We start from the raw sequence: 27157 nt of genomic DNA on the forward strand, positions 1-27157 counted from the left end.
ATATATATATATATATATATATATATATATATAATATTAGGAACTTATTAACGTGCTCTAAAAGAAATCCTGAAGAGAATATGGAAAAGAAAGGTCCCAAAATTTTGTAACTTTACTTTGAATCTTATCCGATGAAGCTAATATCACATTAATTTATTCCATTATTATTAGGTTAACACGGGTATTAAAAAAGAGAGATATGACGTGAANTTTTTTTTTTTTTTTTTTTTTTTTGGAGACATTGTATGTGAATTAATTTTTCAATGCTAGCTATCGAGTCATTTATTGATTATTTTTAAATACTCATTCTTTTACAAGACTTTCAACTTCGTGGTGAGACATGAAAACGATTTGGAATGATAATTAATGTCTGATATCCACGAAGTTAATTGATAGCTACTTAGTAGGTATCATTTTATACCAATCATAGGTAAAAGTGGTAATCATCATAACAAGATTAATCGAAATTAAAATAAAGCATAGGTTAGTCAAACACGCTAGCTGGAAAGGGTTTGCTTCTATATATTTTTTGTATGGTATGGGACAATAAGGGCAGCTTTACCATTAATCATAGCATTATTAAACAAAGATCCAACCTGAATCATATATTAAACGAAGATAGATCCAACATTTAATGCAGCCATAAAAGCAAAAGTAAATTATTCTCCTCCTTTTAACTCTTTTTAAGATAATTAGTGGGAGATCGAATCGTCAACTTTTAAAATGATAATTAGTGTCTTACCTCTCTATCAAAAACAAAAAATAGCCCCACCGAGACGAAGACTAACTTTTCTTTATTTGAACAATCATTAAGGCGAAGGTCGGGAACTCAAGGATAAGTGATAAAAAACAAATTAGAAAAAGGCATCTATATATATATATATAAACTGGTATGATTCTCAAGCTATGAAGCATAGAGCAAGGAGAATTAAATTATTATGATTTAGATTCTGATATGTGCACAAACAAATCCAAGTCCAAACTCCCGCAATACAGTATATTATATATGCTTACTTTTGTAAAAGATATATAACAAGATGCTGCGTTCGTGTACACCCAGACTTAACAGAACCTCTAAGCAAAGGAATATCATTGAATCTACAGGATAGACATGGAGAAAGGTGGGCAAAAATTTAGAAGTTGGGTGATGTTTATGCCAAGAAAATAAAGAGCATCAAGAAAATTATTAGAATAACAAATATTTTGATAAGAAGCCATCTGTTTGATGATATCTGGTTAAGATGCCTAAAGAGAGAGGTTCGAGCACCTTCTACATTCGCCATTGATTCATCCATGTTGTCATCAATCCTGAATTAAGTGATGAACCAAGAATCAAACTTAATTAAGAGGGCGGAGGCTAATCGATTAGGACATAATACCTGATAGCAAGTTCTCCTTGATGTGCTACCATTGTGGCAAGATGTGTAAAAATTCCACCCAGTTCTGAGATGGTGGATTCCACATTGTGGAGAGCACCTGCCCGACTTTGTAAATAGTTTTCCTGCCTAGGAACCACCTGCTGTAACATTGACATCTCCATTTGCTGTGATGGGGTGACCTCCACAGCTAGCCTTCGTCTGACTTAACAAGACACAATATAAATAGTTATGAACAAGCACATTATTCTACTGCACTGCATCTACTAACCAAACCAACCGGATGAAACGTTTTCGTAAGTGTAACAGCCCACTACTAGCCGATATTATCCTCTTTGGATTTTCTCTTTCAAGCTTCCCCTCAAAATTTTAAAATGTGTCAACTAGAGAGAGGTTTTCACACTCTTATAAGGAATGTTTCGTTCTCCTCTCTGACCGATGTGGGATCTCACAATCCACCTCCCTTGGAGACCCAACGTTCTCTCTGGCACATTGCTTGGTGTCTAGCTATGATACTATTTGTAACGACTCAAGCCCACCGTTAACAGATATTGTCTGCTTTGACTTGTTACGTATCGTTGCCAGCCTCACGGTTTTTAAAACACGTCTGTTAGGAAGAGGTTTCCACACCCTGATAAAGAATGCTTCGTTCCCCTCTCCAACCGACGTGGGATCTCACAATAAGCAACCAGATATACATCAAACAAGAACACAGGGCATGGTAAGTAGCATCAAACAAACCTCAATTGACCCCCAGCTTGACCTCCATTTGATGACAACCTGACAATAAGATAAAGCATAAGTAACAAAGTTAAAAGGGGGAAATTGTCCTATCATCATGTCACACAATGAATACTCACAAGGATGATTGATCACTTTCAGATGTATTACTTAACCAAGGTGGAGGTTGAGTTACAGTTTTAGCTTGATTTTGAAAAGGACTTTCTCTGGTTGCATTTGCAGAGAATATTTGTCTCCGGCTCTCATTGGCCTTGATATTCTGTAGAAAAACTATAACTACACCATGGATTGAAATAATTTGGAAGCTAGCTGACTAAGTTGAGTATGTAAAGAATGTATTGTTCACACAGACCTCTGTTCTTGCATTTAACACATCTTGAAGTTGTTTTGTAGCTCCCATAAGTTTACTCTTAAGGTCATCACAGACAGCGGTTGAATGAACCACTCTGTCCTCAGAATAATTCCCCTCTGCTATCTCCATCGTTTGGATGGCTTGCAAATCTGAGATAGCTACATTCAATGATGTAATATCATTCTTAATCAAAGCAGTCATTTCCTGGATTTCCCTGATTGGATCATCAAACATCGATGATCTTTTTGCTACTGCAGAGTTCAGAAGGACAAAAAGTGCCCTAGTTATCATTCTTAATATGTGTTTGTAATTGCTAAATTATAAACAAACAAACAAACAAACAAACAAACAGAAAATCAACCCAGATACCATCCAAACAGAACTGGAAAAGATACACGAAGCAAAAGAGGGTAAATTAAAGCCATATCTTTAATGCATACACTGAGCAAGCCTCGCGATCTTCTGAGAGGCTTCTTGGATACCCCAGCCGATAAGAGATGCCTTCCTGCTGAATTCAGACCGTGCAAAGCCCGGTGATCCGGAGAGTACTGACGCCGATGGTTCATTTTGAACTGGATGGACGTCGGCTGTGACTCCGGCAATCTTCCTCAACGTATCCGACAGCGACCGAAACTCCGACGTCCGATCACGATATATGGAAACCATTTGCCGTTGCCGGTACTACTGAAAACTCAAGGCATTGGATTGAAATTGATGTTCGTTGGTTAGTTAGACGCACCTGTCGAAACACTCCTTGATGATCGCTGGCCAACGACGACGATGGGGTGAATCTAATGGGCTTGGGCCGATTCGCCATTCTGCTATTCTTCCTGGGCCTATCTTATTGGGCTCTTAAAGCGTATGGCCCATATTGGAATTGACCGTTGGATCTAGGTTTATACGAAATCCGAATTTCCAAAATACTCACCGAACCGGCGCCCATTGTCATCTTCCACCAGTCTGTTAAGCTCCCCAGGAGTTGTCCAAAACCCTAAATTAACTGAGGTTAAAGAGACGGCATAGCTTCCGCTGTCCGCCTTGACAGAGCCCTCGGTTTTGCTTTGTTCTTTAGGGTTTAGAATTCTTTCAGAAACACAATTCAATGGTGAAATTTACCAAGGCTGAAAAAAAGGTCGCATACGACGTCAAGCTCTGCCAGCTTCTCGATGATTACAGTCAGGTCTTGATTGTGGCCGCTGACAATGTCGGATCAAACCAGCTCCAGAACATTAGGAAGGGTCTCCGTGGTGATTCTATTGTGCTCATGGGAAAAAATGTTGACTCTGGCAATTCGGAAGACTGTCGACTAAAAATTGGCCGAAGGTTTCTTCGAAAGAAAAATTTGCGGAAGTAAAAGGAGAGAGAGTGAGAGATTTGCTGAAATTGCTGAAGACTCGATGATTTTATTTTACTTCAGTTGAACGGTTTAAATAACAAATCTAATTACAAAAATAGAAAAATCAATTATACAAAAATAGAATAAGTGGACGAAGACTTCGCCCAAATTGCCACTCCTATAATCACGCTCCTCCATTCGCGTGAATTTAGATGTTTTACAAACCTAACTAAATTAAGGCATGGCTTTTATTTAACAATCTCCTCCTAAAAGCTGTACCTTATTATTTGAACTCCGATCTTTGAGCGTAGTTCTTCGAATTTCACCCGCGCCAGGGACTTGGTGAAAATGTCTCCAAGTTGTTCCTCTGTTCGGATGAAATCAATCTTGATGAGCCCTCGATCTGCACATTCTCGAATATAGTGGAATCTGATTTCTATGTGCTTGCTCCGGTCGTGCAAAACTGGATTTTTGATCAGGGAGATCGTAGCTTTGTTGTCTACGTATAGCATTGGTGGATCGCTTTCTCTCCCGATGAGTTCTTCCATTAGTCGTGCAAGCCAGATCCCTTGTGTTGCTGCCATCGAAGCGGCGATGTATTCTGCTTCGCAGGAAGACAAAGCAACCACCTTCTGTTTTGTTGATTGCCAGCAGATCGCGCCGCCTGAGAGAAAGTAGATCATTCCGCTGGTGCTCTTACGATCATCAACGTCACCGGCCATGTCACTATCACTGTAGCCGACCAGCTTGAGTTTCTCCTTTCCGCTCCCTGCACAATATCTCACACCCCAGCCTCTGGTTCCGGCTACATAGCGCAGGATGCGCTTGACAGCCACTAGATGCTCCTCCCTAGGTGCTTCCATAAACCTGCTCACATAGCCAACAGAGTAAGCAAGATCAGGACGAGAGTTTACCAGATAGCGCAGACTCCCGACAATGCTGCGGTAATTGGTGGAGTCGACTGTCGTCGTAGTGCCGGCCTTCCTTAGTTGAAGTCGGGCCTCCATTGGCGTCCTGGTAGGATTACTGTCCACAAGCCCAGTTGTGTCCAGCAGCTTCCTCGCGTATGCACTTTGGCAGATGGAGATGCCGGAAGAGTTCTGTTGCACTTCGATGCCGAGGTAGTAGCTGAGCACACCGAGATCGCTCATCTCGAAGTTTTTCGACATCTCCTTCTTGAACCTTCCGAGGACTCCCACGTCGCCTCCAGTGATTATGAGGTCGTCGACGTACACTCCCACGATCAGTCGCTTTTTGCCGTGGCCGTACGTGTACATGCCATGCTCAGAGGCACAACGTTTGAAATTCAGTGACAGTAGGGTACTGTCGAGCTTCGCGTTCCAGGCTCGTGGGGCTTGTCGAAGCCCGTAGAGTGCTTTGTGCAGGCGCAGTACCTTATTAGGGTTGTCGTTATCCAGGAAGCCAGGTGGTTGTCGAACATAGACGGTCTCCTTCAACTCTCCGTTAAGGAAAGCAGACTTTACGTCCATATGGTGAACCTCCCAAGAGTAATGTGCCGCAATTGCCAGCAAGAAACGAACGGATTCTAACCTTGCTACTGGCGCAAATACCTCTTCGAAGTCCACTCCTTGCTTCTGGACGTAGCCCTTCGCCACCAGACGAGCCTTGTGCTTCACAACTTCTCCTTTTTCGTTGCGCTTCAGTTTGAAGACCCATTTGAGCCCTATGGCTCGGTGTCCCGGTGGCATATCCTCCAGACTCCACGTCTGGTTCTCATTGATGGATGTCATCTCCTCCTGCATTGCCTTCCGCCAGCACGGGTTCTTTTCTGCTTCGGCGAAGGTGTTTGGTTCATCTGCACTGACGGCATGTAGTTCGGCCACTTCTTCGAGCTCGCGCGCTGCTAGTCCAGGTGGTTCACCTCCTCCCACTAGGTCATCCATCCTCCGGTACCTAGCCTCCAGATCAGTATCGTGATCGGCATCCAGCGTCGAATCCGCAGTCCGTGGTGTTGCGAATTCCACTGGTTCAGGTGGTGCACCTGCTGGCGGCGGTGACGTCTCCTGATGCTGGGCTCCTCCTTCTTCAGGCTCGGTGACGAGGTACTCCACCGTGAATTGATTTGGATTACGGTCTGCCTCGATCACGTCATTCCACTGCCAGAAGGTGCTTTCGTCAAAGACGACGTCGCGAGACACGTGAGCTCGCCCCCCTACAGGATCATAGAGTCTGTACGCCTTGCTCCCGGGTTCGTAGCCGATGAAGACGACCTTCAGCCCCCTGGGATCGAGCTTGGCGAGATGGGGACGTGTTACCTTCATGTATGCGACGCAGCCGAACACGCGAAAATGATGTACTGTTGGTTTTTTGTTGTACCAGACCTCATATGGCGTCTTCCCGTCGAGGCTCCGGGTTGGTGACCGATTGAGGAGATAGACAGCCGTCATTACTGCCTCTCCCCAGAATCTCCCAGGCATCCCGGCCGTCACCAACAATGACCTTGCTGTCCCGACAATGGTCTGATTTCGGCGCTCTACCACTCCGTTCTGTTGGGGGGAGTAGGGCGCCGTTAGGTGCCGTTGTATGCCGATCTCGTCGCAGTACTTACTGAAACTTGCCGAGGTGAATTCTCCGCCTCGGTCTGTGCGCAGCACTCGCATCTTCTTCTCACATTCGGCCTCCGCTCGCGCTTTAATGCGCTTAACCGCCTCTGCCGCCTCACTTTTCGCTTGCAGCAGAGTCAGCCACATGAAGCGGCTTTTGTCATCGACTAACAGGAGGAAGAGACTCTTACCGCCTGGGGTCGCCGGCTTGATGGGCCCGCAGATATCGCCGTGTACAAGCTCCAACGGCTCATCGGCTCGGTATGCTGTTCGAGACGGAAAGGGTGTGCGCCTCTGTTTGCCGATGAGGCACCCGTCGCACAGCTTGTTCACGCCTTTGATTTCTGGCAAGCCGTGCACCAACTCCTTCTTCTGCAGCTTTTCTAGGGCAGGAAAGTTTAAGTGTCCGTACCTTGCGTGCCACCTCCAAGATACCTCTTCGGTCTTGGCCGAGAGGCTGACGGGTTGGTCTATCTCTAACTCCAGGATGTAAAGACGGTTTGTCGTGCGCCTTGCCTGCGTGAGCAACCGTCGTTGATTATCGCAGATTTTGAGTAGTCCGCGCTCGATGGAAATGAAGCAACCTGTCTCATCGAGTTGACCCAGGCTCACAAGGTTAGCCTTGAGCCTCGGGATGAAGTAGACGTCGGTCAGCTTGCGATGCTCGCCTCCCTTACTGACGAACAGGATGGTGCCGCGCCCTTCGATCTCGACGACGGAGCCGTCGCCGAATTTCACCGTCCCACGGATCCCCGAGTCGAGCTCGGAGAACGCAGATCTAGCCCCGGTCATATGGTTTGTTGCCCCTGTGTCAAGGATCCATTGCCGGTGCTCGTGTTGCTCGTCCCTCTCGCCGATCTGAGCGAACACTCGCTCCTCCTCCAGTTGAATTGGCTCCCCAGCTGGTGCCATCTTTGCTACGCCCAACTGGAGCTCTTTCTTGGGTTCAACATCGTCGTCGGATTTGGAATCGAAACTGGGGACGCATGCAGTTACCATGAAGAGAGCTGGCTCGTCCTCCTCGGATTGAGCCACATGGGCCTTTTCGGCCTTCTCCTTATTCCTGAGCTTGCTCCAGCAATTTCTGCTCAGGTGTCCTCTCTTCCCACAGTTCGAGCATTGGATCGGCCTGCCATTGGTCGACTCCTTCTTTTGATTCCCATCTTTCCCACGCGTGCGCCCGTGGGACATCCATGGCTTCTTGCCGCCTTTGCGGCTGGAGGAGGACCCATTGCTCTCGCCGGTGTTGTCGCGGAGCTTTAGGCGTGCAAGCCATTCCTCCTCCGTGAGGAGTAGACGGCCCTCCTTGTCAACAGCTGAAGTGGTATTCTTCTTCCGCTGCTCAACGTTACGTAGTCTTCCGGTCACCTCTTCCACTGTTAGGTCGTTCACGTCAAGCAATGTCTCGATTGAAATCGCGACTTGCTCGAGGTGATCGGGGACGACCTGCAACATCTTCTTCACGATTTCTGTTTCGCTGATGCCACCACCGAGGGTGGTGATGCTGTTGGCGAGCCCCGTGATCCGCATTGAAAAATCATCGACGGATTCGCAGTCCTTAAAGCGAATCTCCGAGAGCTCCTTTCGCAGTTGCTCAATGTTGGATTCCCGCACACGCTGTACACCGACCCGACGGGATTTGATTCCCTCCCAGGCCGATTGTGCGGTGCGCTTGGTGGAAAGAGAAGCCAGCATCTCTCTGGGGGCACAGATCGTAATATGGCGGCGAACGCCAGCCGATCCTCCCGGTACTCGATCGTTTCTTCTTCCTCTGGCTCGACAGCGTGCCATAACCCTTGCGCCTGTAGGTTGACGCGCATCAACAAGGCCCACTCGTTGTAGTTGGACCTTGTCAACATCGGGTACTGAACGACGGCGGTCGTTGTCTCCCTGATCACTCGCTCAACGACAACTCGACGCCCGTCATCACGGCGTCGGCCTCTTCGTGGTGGTGATGGAGATGCCTGCACTTGACGGCGGCGTGGAGGAGTGAGCGAGCCTGCTCGGGATGGACCCCACGATGTGCTTATTTTCGCCCTTTGCATTTTCTTCTACTCGAACCTGAGACCTGTGTGTTGTTAGGTCGACACTCTAACCACTTGAGCTATTCAACTTGATTGTTGATAGGTTGGCTCTTCTGTGATGGTATACTACCGATCGCTTCAACGAGACTCTGATACCACTTGTTGACTCTGTCAATTCGGAAGACAGTGTCGACGAAAAATTGGCCGAAGGTTTCTTCGAAAGAAAAATTTGCGGAAGTAAAAGGAGAGAGAGAGTGAGAGATTTGCTGAAATTGCTGAAGACTCATGATTTTATTCGGTTTAAATAACAAATCTAATTACAAAAATAGAAAAATCAATTATACAAAAATAGAATAAGTGGACGAAGACTTCGCCCAAATTGCCATGGCTCCTATAATCACGCTCCTCCATTCGCGTGAATTTAGATGTTTTACAAACCTAACTAAATTAAGGCATGGCTTTTATTTAACAAAAAAACACCATGATGAAGCGTTCTGTGAGGATTCACTCTGAGAAGACTTGAAACAAGGCTTACCTCAGTCTTCTTCCCCTTCTTGTGGTAAGTAAAATTCTGGGTTTTGTATTTTGATTCCAATTTCCATTTTTCTGTTGTCATATTGAAGTGTTTGACATGATACGTTGGTAATTGATTGTATTAGGGAAATGTTGGGTTGATCTTCACAAAGGGTGATTTGAAGGAAGTCAGTGAAGAGGTGGCCAAATACAAGGTGTGCAGACTACTACTTGCTGTTCTTTTCGGTGTTTACATTGGATAGATATACTCTCTTAGTGTTCCATATAGATAATACTTCAATGGGATAACCACATTAAGTTTGAGATTCTAAGCGGCATTTTCTTTAACGCTGAATGATTAATTATTATTTTGAATCTTTCACATCATGCATTTATTCAATCATTTTGTTTTTGTTAATTTGCTTCAAATTCAACACATTCTATCCTTGAAGTTACTGTTTTGGTTTTGTATTGTCAATTAGATTGTTATTGTAGAATATACTCTCTTAGTGTTAATTTGCTTCAAAATCTGTCTCGTCACTTGAGTGTTTGGGCGGGCATTGATTTGATTGAGATCATGTACTATCCATTCTCTTCTTGTAATTTTTTCAAAATTTTCCATGAATTGGGTAGGGTGGATCTTTCTTCCTAGTATTAGATGTTTAGTCTGTGATATATCATTGAAGTTCAAGTGATTTTGTAAATTATGTAGGTTGGAGCGCCTGCTCGTGTTGGTTTGGTTGTCCCATTGATGTCATTGTTCCACCAGGCAACACAGGGCTTGATCCATCACAGACGTCCTTCTTCCAGGTTTGTAAATTTGATTACAAAGTAACCCACCAGTTTCCATGAATGATATCTGAGTTTTTTTTAATTCTTCGCCATACAGGTTCTTAACATTCCTACCTAGATTAACAAGGGTACTGTTGAAATTATCACTACCGTGGAGCTTATTAAGAAGGGTGAGAAGGTTGGATCTTCTGAGGCTGCTCTCCTTGCCAAGCTAGGAATTAGGCCATTCTCATATGGTCTGGTTGTTCTGTCTGCTTATGATAATGGTTCAGTCTTCAGCCCTGAGGTGCTTGATCTAACCGAGGACGATCTCCTCGAGAAGTTTGCCTTGGGTGTTTCCATGGTTACATCCTTGTCATTGGCCGTTTCATACCCAACTCTGGCTGCTGCACCACACATGCTCATCAATGCATACAAAAATCTTCTTGCTGTTGCAGTTGCCACCGACTACTCGTTCCCACAAGCCGAGAAAGTTAAGGAGTATCTCGAGGTACTGTCTCACATCTTTACAAAGTTCTTGCCTTTCTTTGAATCTATCTTGTTTGCTTTAGCTGCTGTTGCTGATACCTAGCTGCTGTTGTACAGGATCCAAGCAAGTTTGCGGCGGCTGTGGCCGTTTATGCTGTTGCTGATTCTAGCTCTGCAAGAAGGAAGAGCCAGCAGAAGAGTCTGATGATTGTTAGACGAACACGACTCTCTACAATGGTATGATATTGTCCACTTTGAGCCTAAGCTCTCATGGCTTTGCTTTGGGTTTCCCCAAAAGGCCTCACCCCAATGGAGTTAGTATTCCTCACTTATAAACCCATGATCATTCCCTAAATTAGTCGATGTGGGACTTCCATCATCCAACAATGATGGCATGGGTTTCAGCTTGTTTGATTAATATGTTTTACTAAATTTAAGATTTCATAATGTTTTTGAGAATTTTAAGAATTTTGTTCTTATGTGACAAAAACAACTCCTTAGCAATGGTGTTATTTTTCATATCATTCAAAGGACTTGTGAAGCGGAAGTTTATCTGCTGCATGCATACACGCACAATGACAAGCGGCGCCGGCCGTGCATGCAACCAAAACTTGAATAGATTTATTTCATTATTCATTGTTTCACAGCCTCTACAGATCCCTCCGAAACATGTTCATGCTAAAATGCGCATTTGTTAAAAAATAAAAAGTGTATATATACTTTGTATATTTTTTTAAAAAATAGTAAATTTCAAATTTTTGTAAATATATTTTTTATAATTTAAATTTCATGCTTTTTAGTTAATATCAATTTTTTAAAAGTTCTAAAATTTATTAAAATTAAATATTAAAATATACTTTATAATATATAAAAAAAATAGGAAAATACCAAAATTTTAAAATAAATTAAGTACCAATAGGAATCCATAAATTNTTTTTTTTTTTTAATGTTTTGGGATGGGTCGGGCTGACATGAACCCCACCCTTATAATCCAGATTGAGTCGGGTTGAATTTTGCATTCTCGAGTTGGGTGTACACCCTTAGTTTCTCAATGTATTTTTATTATTAATTTTTGTAAAGCCCTCAAGACAAATTCATGTTCGAAAAAACAAGTTACAAAGACCTCAAAACAACGTGACCTTTGAGACCAAGTTGCAAGGTCCTAAAATTTTCCTTTGTTCTATTCACTGTAACCCATACAATAAAATAGTAATTAAATTCAGGGCTCCCAAATAGACAAATACATAAAACAATTTAAAAAAACACAAAACAATGGTTAGGCCTCAAACCAAAATAATTATTTTCTTGGCTTCTTATCGAGCCACCCAAAATATTATAATAAACATTATTNAAAAAAAAAAAAAAACCAAACAAACAAACAAAAATGTCGGAATAAAGAGTCGTTGGGACAAATTTTAAAAAGTCACAAATGTTGGTGCAAATTGCAATTTAATGAAAATTCCACTGTTTCAACCTCATACTATATAGTTAAATTTCGAAAATTTTTAACTTTTAAAGTAAAAAAAAATTAACCAGAAATTGTCGGACATTAAATATTCAAATAATTTAATCCCAACTACTTTAATGAAGCAGAAAGAATTTGAAGAAAATATTTAAAAAGATTAGGGTATGTAAGCAATAAATAATAATCTAATTAAACAAAAAAAAAAAAAAAAAATTGTGGAAAAAGAAGTGGTTGGGACCCAGGGTCCCACCATCATGTGATTGCCAGGTAATATTATTTTAATGAAATAAATGGCCGAAAAAAAAAAGGCGGTTGCAAGCGTAAAAAAGTATTGTTGTCGTATAGCTGAATTTCGAATCTTATCTCCAAACTATATTTTAATTTTGTTTTTAATTATATTAATTAACCTTATCCAATCATTCACTAATCCCTAACAACCACTTCTTTTTTTAATTCAATAATTATTTCCTTTTTCCAACTCCAAATTTTTATAATTTAAACAATTTCAATATCTTTTTTCCTTTATTTTTACGTTTATTGAGTTTTAAGTGAAAGCTTGGAGATAGGGATAAAATAGTAAACGTATCTATTATTAATATATTAAATTGATTTTTGGTTAAATGCATTATTGATAAGAGTTGTCAAATCATACGGAGATCAGAGGGCACAGTTGTCTATAATAATTTAAAAAAGAATCCCAATGGTGCATAAGACATGTGTATATTCTGACAGGTGGCTGTAGCTCTGTCACCTCATCCACCCCAAATTACGGGTTTTTTCCCCAAATTTAATTTCAACCTTGACACGCTGTCACGATATGTTTTTCTATCTCAGCCCGTATAACTTATTTGCGACGAAATTATGGGAAATTGAATTTTTGCTTCAATTTTATATTAATTAAATTCGATAAATCGTTAGAAAATTCAATATATATATATATAACCCTCACCAATGGCTGGATTGTAGCACAGAGATCTAAGAAGAAGTGAAAATAATGGAGGGAAAGGAAGAAGATGTACGATTGGGAGCCAACAAGTTCAACGAGAGGCAGCCCATTGGAACGGCGGCGCAGAGCCAAGACGATGGCAAAGACTACAAGGAGCCACCGCCGGCGCCGTTATTCGAGCCAGGGGAGCTGACCTCGTGGTCGTTTTACAGAGCTGGAATCGCGGAGTTCTTCGCGACTTTCCTCTTCCTTTACATAACCGTTTTGACGGTCATGGGCGTGGTTCGGTCCAATGAAGCCAACGGCAACACGTGTAAGACCGTTGGAATTCAGGGCATTGCTTGGGCTTTTGGTGGTATGATTTTTGCGTTGGTTTACTGCACCGCTGGGATCTCCGGTGGCCACATCAACCCGGCGGTGACTTTTGGGCTGTTTCTGGCGAGGAAACTGTCGTTGACCAGGGCCATTTTCTATATGGTGATGCAGTGCCTTGGCGCCATCTGCGGCGCGGGTGTTGTGAAGGGGTTCCAACCCAAGCCGTACGACAGGCTCGGCGGTGGAGCCAACGTGGTCAGCAAGGGATACACCAAAGGAGACGGCCTCGGCGCGGAGATCGTCGGTACCTTTATCCTTGTTTACACCGTCTTCTCCGCCACTGACGCCAAACGTAGCGCCAGAGACTCGCATGTTCCAGTAAGTAATAATTGTTCCATTGAAATTTAAGCAAGAATCATGAATTTATAAATAAATAATACTTTATGCTTGAAAAAAATAAAATATTTATTATAAGAACTAAAGAAAATGTTTTGAACAGATTTTGGCACCGCTACCAATTGGGTTTGCAGTGTTCTTAGTTCACTTGGCTACCATTCCGATCACCGGCACCGGCATCAACCCTGCTCGGAGTTTGGGAGCTGCCATCATCTACAACAACGAGAAAGCCTGGGATGACCACGTGGGTGTTTTAATCATAATGTTAATGTTAATGTTAATGTTGGGTTAATTAAACCGTATTTGATTTTGTGTTTTGCAGTGGATTTTCTGGGTTGGACCGTTCATTGGAGCAGGATTGGCAGCTTTGTACCACCAGGTGGTGATCAGAGCCATACCCTTCAAGTCCAAGTGAAGATTTTCAGATTATGGTTAAATAATAATGCCTTTGTTCATCATCAATCAATTGTCGAAATCCGGATTGAATTTTATGCCTACCTCTTTATGATCTATGTTTTTGTATGAAATCAAGTGTGAATTTAATGGATGAAGTGTTCAAGATTTGTGATAATAAAAACTCTTCTCTAAATAAAATTAATATAAATTATATTATATTTAGGCCAAATTAATAAAAAAATAAAAATTATACATAAATTTTCAAAACTTTTAATAATACACTTAAAAAACCAAGGCCCAACCAGCTAATGCCATGTGGAGTGATTGTCCCAATAGCATACAAGTGTATGGCCAACCATCAGCTGGCGGCTGCAGCCCAACGGATGATTCATTGTCATTCCATTTCTCCCACAACCTCCTTCAAAAATTATATTTATTTGGTCATATTTTCTTTTCATTCCACTTTTAATTTTGAATACATATATTTTTAATAAGAGGTCATTAAAAAAAAAAAAAAAAAACTAAATAAATAATAACAATAATTTTCTCGGTATATTTCCCAAATTTTTAGATTGAATATTAATAGATGTTAAAAAATTTATACTATTTATTCTTAATAATTTAACCTTAATATATTAAATAGATTGCGTGAGGTCGATAACATAAGTTATCATCGGCCAACCCATCGTTTTTTAATTAATTGTACGTTAATTAATTTAGATTAATTATCTATTTACTCTCGACTAATAATGAATATTTATTTTCTTTCAACCAATACTTCATTTTTTGTTTTTTTTTTCTTTTTCAAACGTCTCATTTATCATTTATTTGAATTACAATATTGTTCATATATCATAACATAAATTTAGTTTTATAAAACAAAAAAGTCAAAAGAATTCGGTAGAATATAGCATTGGGGCAATAATTGTATATAAATGTATGCTTTTAAATATTTGCTATTTATTTTAAAATAACAATATTATCCAATTAAAACCCTTAAAGTAAACAATAATACATCAAATTTCCAAAATTCTCAGTCTATATTCGTATCCAATTAAATTCCAGCCACAGATTCATCTCGAAACTTCCAACTCGGTCCCAACAGGTGAATTTCCATAATTACCCCCAGTAAACACTCGAAACTACAATCATAACCTTATTATTCCACATATTCCACTCTACCACTCCCTTGTGGCTATTATTTTGCCACGTGTCACACTTATCCGCCAAACCGACCGCCCTTCTCTGTCATTTTGCACCGTTCTCCAGAAAACCCCAGAGAAATGATTGGTCGGTTGTGATTATTATTTTAAAATAATTTAATTACTAGAAAATACCTTTTTTTTTTCTTTTAATTTTAAATGGGTCCCGTTATTTTCATCACTAAATTCACTTGCGTTACTATTTATAACCCTACTCCTCCTCATCGCTTTCCTCACTACTGCCATTGGCTAAAGACAACCACAGCTCACCGCCGCCGTGAGAAACAGAGGAGTGCGAGAAACAGAGGAGTTTAGAGAAATGGAAGGGAAGGAAGAGGATGTAAGGCTCGGAGCCAACAAGTTCAACGAGAGGCAGCCGATTGGAACGGCGGCGCAGAGTCAGGACGATGCTAAGGACTATAAGGAGCCACCACCGGCGCCACTGTTCGAGCCAGAGGAGCTGACTTCTTGGTCCTTTTACAGAGCCGGTATCGCGGAGTTCTTTGCCACTTTCCTCTTCCTTTACATCACCGTTTTGACTGTCATGGGCGTCGTCCGGTCCAATGAAGCCAACGGCAACACGTGCAAGACCGTTGGAATTCAGGGCATCGCTTGGGCTTTTGGTGGTATGATTTTTGCGCTGGTTTATTGCACGGCTGGAATCTCCGGTGGACACATCAACCCAGCGGTGACTTTTGGGCTTTTTCTAGCGAGGAAGCTGTCGTTGACCAGGGCGATTTTCTACATGGTGATGCAGTGCCTAGGAGCCATCTGCGGCGCCGGGGTTGTAAAGGGCTTCCAACCCAAGCCCTACAATAGGCTCGGCGGTGGTGCTAACATGGTCAGCAAAGGGTACACCAAAGGCGATGGCCTCGGTGCCGAGATTGTCGGCACCTTTATCCTTGTTTACACCGTCTTCTCTGCCACCGATGCCAAACGTAGCGCCAGAGACTCCCACGTTCCCGTAAGCAGAACATAAAATTAAAATTAAAATCAAAATCTAAAACATATATTGAGCTAAAACTAAAAGAATTCAAAATGTTTGAACAGATCCTAGCCCCGTTACCAATTGGGTTCGCGGTGTTCTTAGTTCACTTGGCCACCATCCCAATCACCGGCACCGGCATCAACCCAGCCCGGAGCTTGGGTGCTGCCATCATCTACAACAATGACAAAGCCTGGGATGATCACGTGGGTTGCTTAATCTTAATCTTAATCTTAATCCTAATCTTAATTTTAACTTAATCTCAATGATCTTAATCTTAATTTTGATTACCTGCAGTGGATTTTCTGGGTGGGACCATTCATCGGCGCTGCTCTGGCAGCTCTGTACCACCAAGTTGTGATCAGAGCCATTCCGTTCAAGTCGAAGTGAAACGTGATCGAATCATAGCCCTTCATTTCGTTTGTGTGGTGTTTTGGTGTTTGTATGTTTATGGAGATTCGAAGCGTGGGGCCCTCAATTTGTAAGTGAATGGAGCGTGATGTGTAATTATGGATGTGTGTGTGTGGCTATGAATGCATGTATGGTCAATTTAAGGGGAAAAAAAAAATGGAGAAAATAATGAAACCCACTCTCTTCCACCTGCTTTCTTTGTGCGAATATTGGTTACGTAAAAGACAATTATAGGCCTACTTCTCAACCCATCTCTATCGCTATTGTGGTGGCAAACAGGATATTATTGTATATTAATGTTTTTTTTTTTTTTTTAAATTTAAATTATTATTATTTTTGGAAATGAATAATAGTGTGATGACAATGAAATATAAATAATGGGAAGGGATAAGATTGAATCAATAATTAGATCTCAAGACTTTGTTTATATAAAATTAGCTCATTAACTACCTCTTCCTTTTTTCTTTTTTAATTTTTGGAAGAGAAAAAACCCGCTAAAAAAATCAAATCAGACAAAAGGCGAGACAAGCTAGTTTTAGCTCGCTCTTTCTTGATTTTGTTAAATCACTCTTAGACTCTCTACAATAGTATGATATTGTACAATTTGAGCGTAAGTTCTCATGACTTTTCTTTACCAACGAAGATAGTATTCTTTGGTTATAAACCTATGATCATTCCCTAAATTAGCCGATGTGGGACATTCATCACCCAACACGATCATTATTGAATCTCTAGTTAACCACATGCAAGTAAGCTTCTCCTTACAATAATCCAATTTTCCCATGAAGACTACGAAGGCAAGGCAAGGGATTTATATCCTAAAATTCTGATGGGCTGGGCTTAGGTCCATGAGGCTTATCCCATTTATTCCATTGGGCCTTTCTCGGCCCACAACGTTAATTTAAGAAATGATTTCAATTTAGTTACATATTGAGAAAAATATGTTATATAATCTTTTTAATTTTTATTGGTTGAGTATTTTTTTATAAAAAAAAAAAAAAAAAAAAAAAAAAAAAAGGGGAAGGATTTTGTCACTAAGCATAACAGAATGCGTTTCCGGAACAAGTTGCGTCACGTCCCGGCACACGTCTCAAGAAGTTCATCGGATAGACTCCATTGACTACTATTTTCGTATTTACTTTTATACCCTCATTCTAAAGGGTAAAATGGTCAATTTCCACTTTTGTCCAACATTTTCTTTTTTCCTTTTTCATTTTATAATAAATTTTAATTTAAAATACAATACTTAATTCAGTCTAATTATATAAAAATTGATAGATTGATGCCTCCCATCGATGTTCTTAGAAAAATAACACTAAAAAATTATAATATTTATTATTAATTTTATTTTCATGTTCCAATAATTTTTTAAGGATAACAACGTCAATTCAATATTTATGTCGATATCATATGAAATTATATCTATTCAAACGTGAAAAAAAAATTATATATTTAGTTCATTTTAATTTGAAATTTTAAAGATTCACATTTTTGAAGTTGAGCACATGAATAATGAAGAACCAATAAATTGATTTTTAATCAACAACCCATTAATTAAAACCTGCCCTTTCCCTCAATTTATTAGAAAATAATGCGTTATTTCCCATCTTCAAGTCGTCGAGATTTTCTCACATAGCCAAGGCCATCGAAATGTCAATTTCATTCGGGTAGAACACAGCCAAAGTCGTACATGGTTTCTCTCCAAATAAGTTTGAGTTAGATCTCTCTGTTTCCCGTCAATGCTCCGGTGCACTTTCCCGGGGAATTAATTGCGCTTTTGCTTCAATTTCTGTCCTCTGATATACCCTTTTTTCGATTTCTCGTGTTGGGTTTTAGCGGGAAAGTATGTCGGATGCGTTGATCAATGGATTGGCTGGAGCTGGAGGAGGGGTCATTGCTCAACTCATCACATACCCTCTTCAAACTGTAAAATCTTCCACTAAATTTCATGTTTATAGACCCTAAAATTTGATTGGGTTGTTGAATTCAAGAGGCGTTTGGTTTGTTCTGCAGGTGAATACTCGGCAGCAAACAGAGCGCGATGTGAAGAACGAGAAGAGGAAACTTGGAACATTGCAGCTGATGTGTCAGGTGCTTTCGAAATTTCCTTTTCTACAATATTTGATATACTGTTCTTGTTGGAAAACCATGCTGCTGATTTCCGAACTCAATTCGAGCAGTGACAGTATAAATGTCTGCCTAATGGGTGGGGAAATGACTTATCTGATTGATTCATGAGCAGGTTGTAAAACATGAAGGATGGGACCGGCTGTATGGTGGCTTGGGGCCGTCTCTGGTGGGTACGTCTGTGTCTCAGGTGAGAACCCATTTGATTGGTCTACTTAATACTATGATATCATACACTTCCAAATTTTAATGACAAAGTGGGTGTTGTTGATATATGATCTTTGTTAGGATTAGAATGTGAAGATTATATAGGTACAAAGAATTAGAGAACGAGCAGTTTCAATCTGTTTTGTATATTTAGAAGGCAACAACTTGTGTTTCTAAGCATCCAATTCATTCATTGTCAGTGATGAATGACATAGAACTTTCTTGAGCTTGTTACTTATTCTATGAAGGAAAAACTATAATGATATATGTTTAGCTTTTCTATATTGCCCATTTGGGTCCAGTAAAGAGATTTTTGTTTGAACTTCTGAACAAGTTTGTGTTCTTTGTTTACATTCATGACATCTTACATTTGAACAAACATTTTTGTTGGTACAGGGTGTTTACTATTATTTCTACCAAATATTCAGGAGCAAGGCTGAAGCGGCTTCTCTTGAACGAATGAAGGCGGGGATTGGAGACGGATCAGTTGGGATGCTTTCCTCTCTTCTGGTGGCTGCTGTATCTGGGTTTGTTAGTAGAGTGGTTTTGATTTGAGTTCCTTATTATTTTCATAGTAAACACCTTTTGTGAGATCCCACATCGATTGGAGAGTAGAGTGAAGCATTCTTATAAGGGTGTGGAAACCTCTCCCTAGTAGATGCGTTTTAAAACCTCAAGAGAAAACCCAAAGAGGACAATATTTGCTAGCGATGGGGCTTGGGCTGTTACAAATGGTGTCAGAGCCCGACATCGGGCGGTGTGCCAGCGAGGATGCTGGCCCCCAAGGGGAGTGGATTATGAGATCCCACATCGGTTGGAGAGGGGAGCGAAACATTCTTATAAGGGTGTGGAAACCTCCCCCTAGTAGACGCGTTCTAAAACCTTGAGGGAAAGCCCAAAGAGGGCAATATCTGCTAGCGGTGGGCTTGAGCTGTTACACCTTCATTTCTAACCAAAGAAAAGGGATACTATAGACAAGAAAGCGGATGAAAAGCACTGAGATTAAACATGGAGAATTTCGATTGCATCCTATGTTTGCAGATCTTGTGTCCATTTTCGAATGCGTTATTCCATTATATTTAATTATCTACTTCAGCCAGTTTAAACCTCTTCAAATGCAACTAAAATAGGTAGCAAAACATCTGCAATATTCAGTTTTTTATTATTTCCCCTCTAATTTGTCTACAATATTTTGATTCTTTAGGTGCGTTAACGTACTGTTGACAAATCCGATATGGGTGGTTGTTACACGGATGCAGGTAATGATATAGTTATGTATTCTTCATGTTACCCTTAAGGGTTGAGAATAGTATCTAAGCCCTTTTGGATTCAATTCAGTAACTTGAATTTAAACCTCTAGTGATAGCCTTGCCTTTATTTTCTCTACTACAAAGTGTTGGTTGTTCTCCTGCTTCTTCTTGTAAGCCCTGCTCTTGGCTTTGCATTTTCTGGTTCCTTAGTCGTTCGGATTCTTCGATTCATCTTAATGAAAGTTGGTTTAAAGAAAAAGATGGGGGCTAGAAATCTTAAAGCTATTCCTTGTATCTGTGTACATCCAAAATTCTATTTAATTGCACTTATTGATGTTGGTTTTCCTCAAGATCATCGTAAACTAAACTACTGTAAGTAGCAGTTTCATGATTTTAAAGTTTTTAAATGACAACATTTGTGTTTTCATTCTTCAGACACATAAAAAGGTCTCAAAGCCGTCTCTACCTGGTGGAGCACCTTTGACTCCACTAGATGAAACGGTTCCGGCAGCAGTCAATCCTCCTTCCTACAGAACCACTCATGCTGTAAGTAAAAAAATATCCTATGTACTAGTTTCCGTAGTAGTTATGAATCTTTGTTGCATGAATGATGGCAGACATGTTTTATCTGGACTGAACTGCTTGAGTAATAGTCAGCTACTATGGTTTCTTAGTCATAATGTGTGAGATTCCACGTTGGTAGAGGGAAACAAAACATTCTTTATAAGGGTGTAGAAACGTCTCCCTAGTAGACATATTTTCAAATCGTGAGGCTGACGATGATATGCAATGGGCCAAAGCAGACGATATTTGCTAGCAATGGGCTTAGGTTGTTACAAATGGTATTTTAGAGGCAGACATTAGGCAGTGTGCTAGTGAGGACGCTAGACCTCGAAGGGGGTGGATTGTGAGATCCCACATCGGTTAGAGAGGGGAACGAGTGTCAGTGAGGACGTTGGGCCTCGAAGGGGGTGGACTGTAAGATCCCACATCAGTTGGAGAGGGGAAAGAAGTATTCTTTATAAGGGTGTAGAAACCTCTCCCTAGCAGACATGTTTTAAAACCGTGAGGCTGACGGCAATACATAACAGACCAAAGTGGACAATATCTGCTAGCGGTGGGCTTGGGCTTGGGCTTGGGCTGTCACATAACGATTTCTTTCCCTTCTCCCTTTAGTGGACAAATTTTTACTGACATCTGAATGGTTGTCCCAAAGTAGCTGAAAATAATGACTGCTAGCAGCTGTCCCTCTGAAGTAAACCGATTGCTCAAGATTGAAAAGACTAACTGATATCTCTTTAAGCCCCAAACCTAAAAGCACTACTCATTTTCTCTTTTTATATCTTTCAGCTCTAACTTATTAGTTAAAGTATGTCTTTTCTCTCATTGAAGTTGTCTCTTTTTCGATTTATCATGATAAACAGACTTGAATCTGGATATATTTGACCCAGTTTTTTTCTTCAAAAAACATGAATCGATATTTCAGATTCAGGAGCTTTATGATGAAGCTGGAATCAGGGGTTTCTGGAAAGGGGTAATCCCAACACTGATCATGGTACGTGTGGGAAAGAAACTTTTGAGTTGATGCCTGACGAGACACTACTAAATACTCCTTTCTTGATCACAGGTTAGCAACCCTTCTATACAGTTCATGCTGTATGAAACAATGTTGAACAAGTTGAAGAAACAACGCGCCTTACGTAAAGTTGGCAGTGGAGTTACTGCATTGGAGGTAACCTTTACCCTCACCTGCAATTCTCAACGTCACTGCGTGTTGACTACAAGCCAACACATTTGGTTACTTGTGCAGATATTTCTACTTGGTGCCTTGGCAAAACTTGGAGCTACTGTAGTAACCTATCCTCTTCTAGTTGTGAAGGTATTTCGATAATCCTAGAAACAAAAGCTTGCGAAGAAAATAGTTTAAAAAAGTTCGATCCGTTCGTAAATACTTTTTCATATTATGTTCGAACGTTGATTCGTGTTTATTTTTCTCTCGCATGCATTTGTTTAAATTATCTCATCGAAGTTCTTCTCTTTGCAGGCTCGGCTTCAGGCAAAACAGGTCGTGGCTGGAGACAAAAGACATCAGTACAAAGGTTCGTTATTCTGAACATGGTATCTTCCACCATTAAAAAGCACTACTAAAAGATGAAAAACACGATTATTCGAAAATGAATAAGGGAAGATCACCGGTTGGCGTAGTTGGCCATTTTAGTTATATGTGTAAGCAAGGAAGGTTTCGAGAGACGAATCGGTTGGCCTAGGTTGTTTTAAACTCACCGCAGCTACCAGCGTCGGTCGCAAGTTCTTTCTGCATTATTCTCTGGTGTAAGTCACCAATGTTCTTGTCCTGCAAATTGATCTAACACTTCTTATCCAGGCACATTTGATGCCATCATCAAAATGATCCGATACGAAGGAGTATACGGATTTTACAAAGGAATGGGCACGAAAATCGTCCAGAGTGTTCTGGCTGCTGCAGTCTTGTTCATGGTGAAGGAAGAACTGGTTCGGAGTACTCGATTCCTTCTCACCAAGGGTGCCATTGGCAGAGCAAAATCAAAGCCTCAATGATCTGATAATGCTTATATGACTCCATTACAGGTCTTTAAGAAGCTATCCAAGGCTGCAATTTCTCTCTACAATCTTTCCTATTCATCTTAGTAAAGTATTCTTAACCAAACCCTTGTTGGAAATTGTTAGGTAATTTGTGTCCTGGAAAAATAGGCATAAGATTTGGGCTGGAAATAAGAATATTTTAGTCATAATGATAAACAAGATCTTATTGTATTTTGGGATTATATTATATAGTTACTTTCATATTAATAAATTATACTCATATTTTATAGTCTAATTCACGTATCACTTCTCTACTTAGATGTCACACATATATTAATTGTACTATTTAAAAATTATATAGTGAACTGATTTTGGGTCGGTGGTATAAACATTAAAATGGAAAAATTACGAAGAAATTAGTACTAATTGATTTTTTATAATCTCGTACCAAAAAATAATTAAAAAAAACTCAAGCTTTAAATATACACTAACCCTAATCTTATTTTTATAGAATACAGATTTGAAAGATTGTAACTTTTCAAATTTTCTAAAATTAAATTTATTTAGGGTTAGCAGATTAAGCAAACAAATTAGAGAATTTAAAATAATTTATGAAATTAGTTTAATGACTAATTTTATTTATTTATTTTTATTAATAACCAAATTTGCAATTTAATTTTTCTTTAAAGAAAAAAGACCTCTCTTTCTCTGAAGTCAGACAAACCCATTTTCAGTTCGCAGGCGGCGAAGAGAACTGAAACCCGAAGATATCAAAAAATGGCGACCAAAAACGCGAAGAAGGCCAATCTCCTGGATCACCACTCCCTCAAACACCTACTCGACGAATCCGTCTCTGAGGTAATTGAATCGATCATTCTCGCTTTCGTCAGATCCTCTTCGCGTCAATTTTTCTCTAGGTTTTTTTTTTTTTATTTTTTTATTCTCTCTGAAATCCACCTTTATTTGCGCGATGCGTTGCAGATTGTGACGAGTCGCGGGTATGTTGAAGACGTGAGGTTGAGTAATGTCAAATTGATTATGGGCACTGTCATCATAATCATAGCTTTGGTTGCTCAGTTTTACAAAAAGAAATTCCCTGAGAATCGCGATTTCTTGATCGGCTGCATTATATTATATCCTTTTTCTTTTCGTATGATCATGGTTTGTCTGAATTGCGCGTTTTAAGTTTAGATCTCCCGTTGAGGGATTGAATTTCATTTTTTTGATTCCGTTATTCAATGGGAATGTATATTGGGTTAAATGGTGGATGTTTTCTCTTCTTTCCCCTTTATTTTCTTTTGTTCATATACATGTTCGGGCGCAGAAGCGTGTTGTACGATGAATTTGACGTCATTTTCTTCGTTTACTAGGTCTTGTTTCGTTTAATGAAAATGTAAATGTAAATGTAGATGTTTTTTCTGGTGCTCTCATGTGATCTTTAACTCTGGCAAGTATGTAGTATTTAACGGGATCTTGCAGTTTATCGTCTACACCAAGGAGAAGAACGCAATTTTGTTCACCTATCCTCCTGCGGTAAGTTTGTTTAACTTCTATAACAATTGTGTTTTCTAGCCCATTTGAATGTCTATGACCACTAAAGAAAAGCTTTAACATCATGATTGTATATGATAGTCGTGCATTGTTTTTGGGGCTCTTGAGATATGTAATGCCTATTTGGCTACATTTTAGGGTTTATGATATAACAAGCTCAAAGAACCACAAAAGTTCTACGAGCATTGCCAAAGCTGTACGTTTTTTTTTTTTTGTTGTTCTATCATCTATGCCTAACTTGCGTTTAGAATGAGTTTTGACTTCAGAATAAGCTTGGCAGAACTCTTCAGGTAGTTTTCTGTCTTCTGGATGGTCTAGCAGTTTCGAGTTCACGTGGAGCATGAATTGCTTGGATTCATGTGGAGCCATGTTGGGGATGGCTCAGGTATTTATTTTTGGGAGGACCATTGGGTGGGCGATAAACCTCTTTGCATTTCCTTTTGGAGAAGAGGTTGTATTCAGTGGTCTCTGTGTTATCCTATCCTTCATCATTTCCTTCAGTTTTTGGTGTCCTCTTATTGGTAGGGTGGCGGTTGATTTGATGAGTCTTTTCTATCTTTTTTCATTAGTTTATTATTTCTGGGAGGAGGGATGTATGAATTTGGAGCCTTGATCCTTCTAGGGGTTTCTCCTGTCATTTCTATTTCCACTCTGTCTCTCTCCCATGCTTCAGTTGATGCATTGGAGGCTTCTATCTTTTTTCTCTCTCTAGAATGTTAAAATTCCTAAAGAGAAGGTTTTTTTTTTTTTTTTTTTTTTTTTTTTCTTTTTTGCGCGAGAAGTTTTATTTAGAAAGGTTAACACATTAGATCATGTTCTAAAAGACACTCTTCCTTAGTGTTGTACCTGCAATGGTGTATCCTTGTTGGAGACATGTGAGGGACTTTTGGATCATGCTTTGGGATTGCCAGTTTGCTAACAGCCTCTGGGATTTTTGGAGGAGATTGCTTGGGGTAAGTGGGGCGTGTGATAGAGATGGACGTTCTATGTTGGAAGAGGTGCTTATGCATCCTCCTTTTAGGGGATGAGGCATTTGTGGTAGGTTAGCTCCTTCCCAGTGCTGTGGGGTATTTGGCATGAGTGGAACAATAGGATTTTTGAAATGAAGAGAAAAAAAAAAGTGAGTATGTTTTGGAGATTGTTAGATTTAATGTCACCTTGTCGGCTCGGTCACTAGGTTATTTTGGGCTTGTTTTTTTATATGCCCTTGTATTCTTCCATATAATCAATAAAGTTTGGCTTCTTAAAAGAAAAAAAAAAAAAAATCCCTTATGCCTTTTAGAACGAAGATGATTTGAAAGATTGTTTGTGTAATTGGTTCTGAAGCAACCTTTTCCCTTTCTCTTTTAGTTTGTTTTCCTAAATAATACGTCGTTTGGATAAGACAGAGATGATACGTTTTTAGAATAACCAAAGTTCTTACCTCCAATTTCATCGGCTTGTGAATAACAATTGCAAGTTTGATCTTTTCTAGTTGCCTGAAAGCTATTCATACAGACAATGTTGATAACAGAAAAACAGCGAACTGCTTTTTAGAACAGTTATTGAGTTCTGCACTTTTATGTTAAATTTTGAACTGCCCTGTGTCAAATGGCACTGAAGTTAGTCACTGGGTTGGTTTTCTCTGTCGATAATTTTTTCCGAGTAAAATGCGACATTTCAGAAGAATCAAACTCTTTGCCTCTCAGTGACTAGTAATCTGGAAGGTTTTCTTTTAGCCTTTTTTTTCTTCTTCTGGAGCTATTGTATATTGTATTAATCAGTGTCCTTTCATGTCTAGAGTTTGTTATTTGGATATTTCTGGGGGTTGGGAAGAAAGGAGGGTTACATTTATGTTTTTTTTTTCCTCATTTTAAGGATGATAATTGAATGATATCATGTGTACTTAGGTTCTAAGAATCTCGGGACAATTTGGATTCTGCATCTTATAAAGTAATGATGGCCAATTCTATTTATGCATGAAAATGATCCTGCTTTCTGAAACTACATACATGCTGAACTTGTTGAGGTCATTGGTAATATTGTGTTGCAATTTCTCTGCACATAGGGATCCTTCACCAGCACAGGATTGGTAGTCTCTTCAAAGTTGCCCAGATTCTCTGATTTGTATACACTGAGCATATCTAGTTCAGATCCCGAATCAATCTCCGCTAATAAGCCTGTGGAATTTACCAAGAGTGTCACCCGGTGGTCTCTTTCTTTCTCTACACTATTCTGGAATCTAGTTTCTAAAATATTTACTGTATAACCAACCCAAAATATACGATCTTTGCAGGTTCACTAAGGATGGAGTTTTAGTTGAGGGTCTCTTCTGGAAAGATGTTGAAGCACTGATCGATGATTATGCAAATGAACCGAAGAAGAGCAAGTGATTTCTTACACAAACCTCGTATTATAGGGGATCTCATGTTCGAGGAAAGTAACTGCTTTCAATTTTTATTGTGCTTTATAGATCCCCAGAAGATATTACTTATCGTTTCCTTGATTAATAGACTTTAGAAGCTAAACAGGATGATCCCTCATTTCTAATCTCTTTAATGCTAATAGGAATACTTTCTGAAAGTCTTTTCCCATATGAAAACAGCAAGTGACATGGCTGTTTTCATCCTAGTGCATGATGTTTGAATTCAACACTTCAAATGCTGTGAGAAGGTGAAAATGTTGAGTTTTTTAAATGCTTCTTGAACTTCTTCCCAATCCTTTCAACAAAGTCACCCCTTGATGATTGCTTTGATGAAAATTCTGTGTAGTAGTTTTCGAACAAGATGGGAACATACGATCTCATTCATGTCGAGTCGAGAATGTTACGCGTACCTGAACCATGAATTCAAGGAACAGATAAATATGAGAATTAAGCTGAGAAAACCATTCCTGAGCCATACTATTTAGATTAAGATTATCATTGCATTTTCAGTGGGGAATGAATATCACTTCTATTATAGAAACAAAACAAATGCCAAAATAAATAAAGAAGTTAATTTGGGCTCTTTAATTGAACAATAATGTAACAAATTGAGTCACCTGTATCTGTATTGAGTAGACCTGATGGGGTCTATTGCCCACTTTTAGGCATGACCCACCCAAAACAATATTTTAAAATATGATTCTATTCTTACTCATAACTCAAAATTAAAAAAAAAAAAATGAAAACAAAGGAGGGTAATAATGCAATGGTCCA

General features: G+C 39.9%; 5 protein-coding genes and 1 pseudogene across 7 annotated transcripts in view; 5 read left to right on the forward strand and 1 right to left on the reverse strand.

Moving 5' to 3' along the window:
- LOC111801958 overlaps window positions 1-10381 on the forward strand; it is a 14900-nt pseudogene extending 4519 nt beyond the window's left edge.
- The window catches only part of LOC111782218 (probable aquaporin PIP1-4), an 18911-nt gene extending 5046 nt beyond the window's left edge, over window positions 1-13865 (forward strand). Inside the window, exons 3-5 of the mRNA XM_023663047.1 lie at window positions 12599-13270; window positions 13392-13532; window positions 13611-13865. Coding sequence (XP_023518815.1) covers window positions 12626-13270; window positions 13392-13532; window positions 13611-13703 — 879 coding nt within the window. The 5' untranslated portion in view covers window positions 12599-12625 and the 3' untranslated portion in view covers window positions 13704-13865. The remainder of the gene's footprint in view (window positions 1-12598; window positions 13271-13391; window positions 13533-13610) is intronic.
- On the reverse strand, window positions 971-3205 carry LOC111782209 (syntaxin-31-like). Its single transcript, XM_023663036.1, has 6 exons — window positions 2910-3205; window positions 2470-2720; window positions 2237-2376; window positions 2118-2156; window positions 1380-1577; window positions 971-1308 (listed from the first exon to the last, which is right to left on the reverse strand). Exons 1-6 carry the CDS (start codon window positions 3133-3135, stop codon window positions 1152-1154), a joined length of 1011 nt encoding a protein of 336 aa, XP_023518804.1. The 5' UTR covers window positions 3136-3205; the 3' UTR covers window positions 971-1151.
- A 1241-nt stretch (window positions 13866-15106) lies between the features above and the next one.
- On the forward strand, window positions 15107-16527 carry LOC111801205 (probable aquaporin PIP1-4). The gene is made up of 3 exons (XM_023685228.1): window positions 15107-15850; window positions 15937-16077; window positions 16169-16527. Exons 1-3 carry the CDS (start codon window positions 15206-15208, stop codon window positions 16259-16261), a joined length of 879 nt encoding a protein of 292 aa, XP_023540996.1. The 5' UTR covers window positions 15107-15205; the 3' UTR covers window positions 16262-16527.
- A 1286-nt stretch (window positions 16528-17813) lies between these two features.
- On the forward strand, window positions 17814-22717 carry LOC111778819 (peroxisomal nicotinamide adenine dinucleotide carrier-like). Of its 3 annotated transcripts, none has more exons than XM_023658801.1 (11): window positions 17814-17997; window positions 18119-18208; window positions 18296-18373; window positions 18525-18599; window positions 19013-19143; window positions 19821-19875; window positions 20302-20412; window positions 21353-21421; window positions 21494-21745; window positions 21911-21965; window positions 22250-22717. In XM_023658801.1, the coding sequence occupies exons 2-11, from the start codon at window positions 18128-18130 to the stop codon at window positions 22441-22443; spliced, it is 1101 nt and encodes a 366-aa protein (XP_023514569.1). In that variant the 5' UTR covers window positions 17814-17997; window positions 18119-18127; the 3' UTR covers window positions 22444-22717. The 3 variants fall into 3 exon arrangements, with proteins under 3 accessions (XP_023514569.1, XP_023514575.1, XP_023514583.1); XM_023658807.1 differs by having other exon boundaries at window positions 17814-17949; XM_023658815.1 differs by having other exon boundaries at window positions 17822-18208; window positions 21494-21598; window positions 21677-21745.
- A 405-nt stretch (window positions 22718-23122) lies between these two features.
- On the forward strand, window positions 23123-26654 carry LOC111791992 (probable signal peptidase complex subunit 2). The gene is made up of 5 exons (XM_023673433.1): window positions 23123-23286; window positions 23410-23561; window positions 23880-23961; window positions 26027-26169; window positions 26255-26654. The coding sequence occupies exons 1-5, from the start codon at window positions 23206-23208 to the stop codon at window positions 26349-26351; spliced, it is 555 nt and encodes a 184-aa protein (XP_023529201.1). The 5' UTR covers window positions 23123-23205; the 3' UTR covers window positions 26352-26654.
- The last annotated feature ends 503 nt before the right edge of the window (window positions 26655-27157 follow it).

Source organism: Cucurbita pepo, chromosome LG01 (genome assembly GCF_002806865.2).
Source record: "Cucurbita pepo subsp. pepo cultivar mu-cu-16 chromosome LG01, ASM280686v2, whole genome shotgun sequence".
NCBI classification, from domain to species: Eukaryota; Viridiplantae; Streptophyta; class Magnoliopsida; order Cucurbitales; family Cucurbitaceae; genus Cucurbita; species Cucurbita pepo.

Bases quoted from the DNA above. Each gene is read 5' to 3' on its own strand.
- LOC111782209 (XM_023663036.1), bottom strand. From the start codon at position 3,135: ATGGTTTCCATATATCGTGATCGGACGTCGGAGTTTCGGTCGCTGTCG. The intron at 2,157-2,236 runs GTGAGTATTCAT...TCTTATTGTCAG, and splicing joins GAAAGTGATCAATCATCCTT to GTTGTCATCAAATGGAGGTC. The intron at 1,578-2,117 runs GTTTGTTTGATG...TTGTTAAGTCAG, and splicing joins CAAGCTGGGGGTCAATTGAG to ACGAAGGCTAGCTGTGGAGG.
- LOC111801205 (XM_023685228.1), top strand. From the start codon at position 15,206: ATGGAAGGGAAGGAAGAGGATGTAAGGCTCGGAGCCAACAAGTTCAAC. The intron at 15,851-15,936 runs GTAAGCAGAACA...ATGTTTGAACAG, and splicing joins CCAGAGACTCCCACGTTCCC to ATCCTAGCCCCGTTACCAAT. The intron at 16,078-16,168 runs GTGGGTTGCTTA...GATTACCTGCAG, and splicing joins ACAAAGCCTGGGATGATCAC to TGGATTTTCTGGGTGGGACC.
- LOC111778819 (XM_023658801.1), top strand. From the start codon at position 18,128: ATGTCGGATGCGTTGATCAATGGATTGGCTGGAGCTGGAGGAGGGGTC. The intron at 18,374-18,524 runs GTGCTTTCGAAA...ATTCATGAGCAG, and splicing joins CATTGCAGCTGATGTGTCAG to GTTGTAAAACATGAAGGATG. The intron at 19,876-20,301 runs GTAATGATATAG...TTCATTCTTCAG, and splicing joins TGGTTGTTACACGGATGCAG to ACACATAAAAAGGTCTCAAA.
- LOC111791992 (XM_023673433.1), top strand. From the start codon at position 23,206: ATGGCGACCAAAAACGCGAAGAAGGCCAATCTCCTGGATCACCACTCC. The intron at 23,287-23,409 runs GTAATTGAATCG...GATGCGTTGCAG, and splicing joins TCGACGAATCCGTCTCTGAG to ATTGTGACGAGTCGCGGGTA. The intron at 26,170-26,254 runs GTCTCTTTCTTT...CGATCTTTGCAG, and splicing joins ACCAAGAGTGTCACCCGGTG to GTTCACTAAGGATGGAGTTT.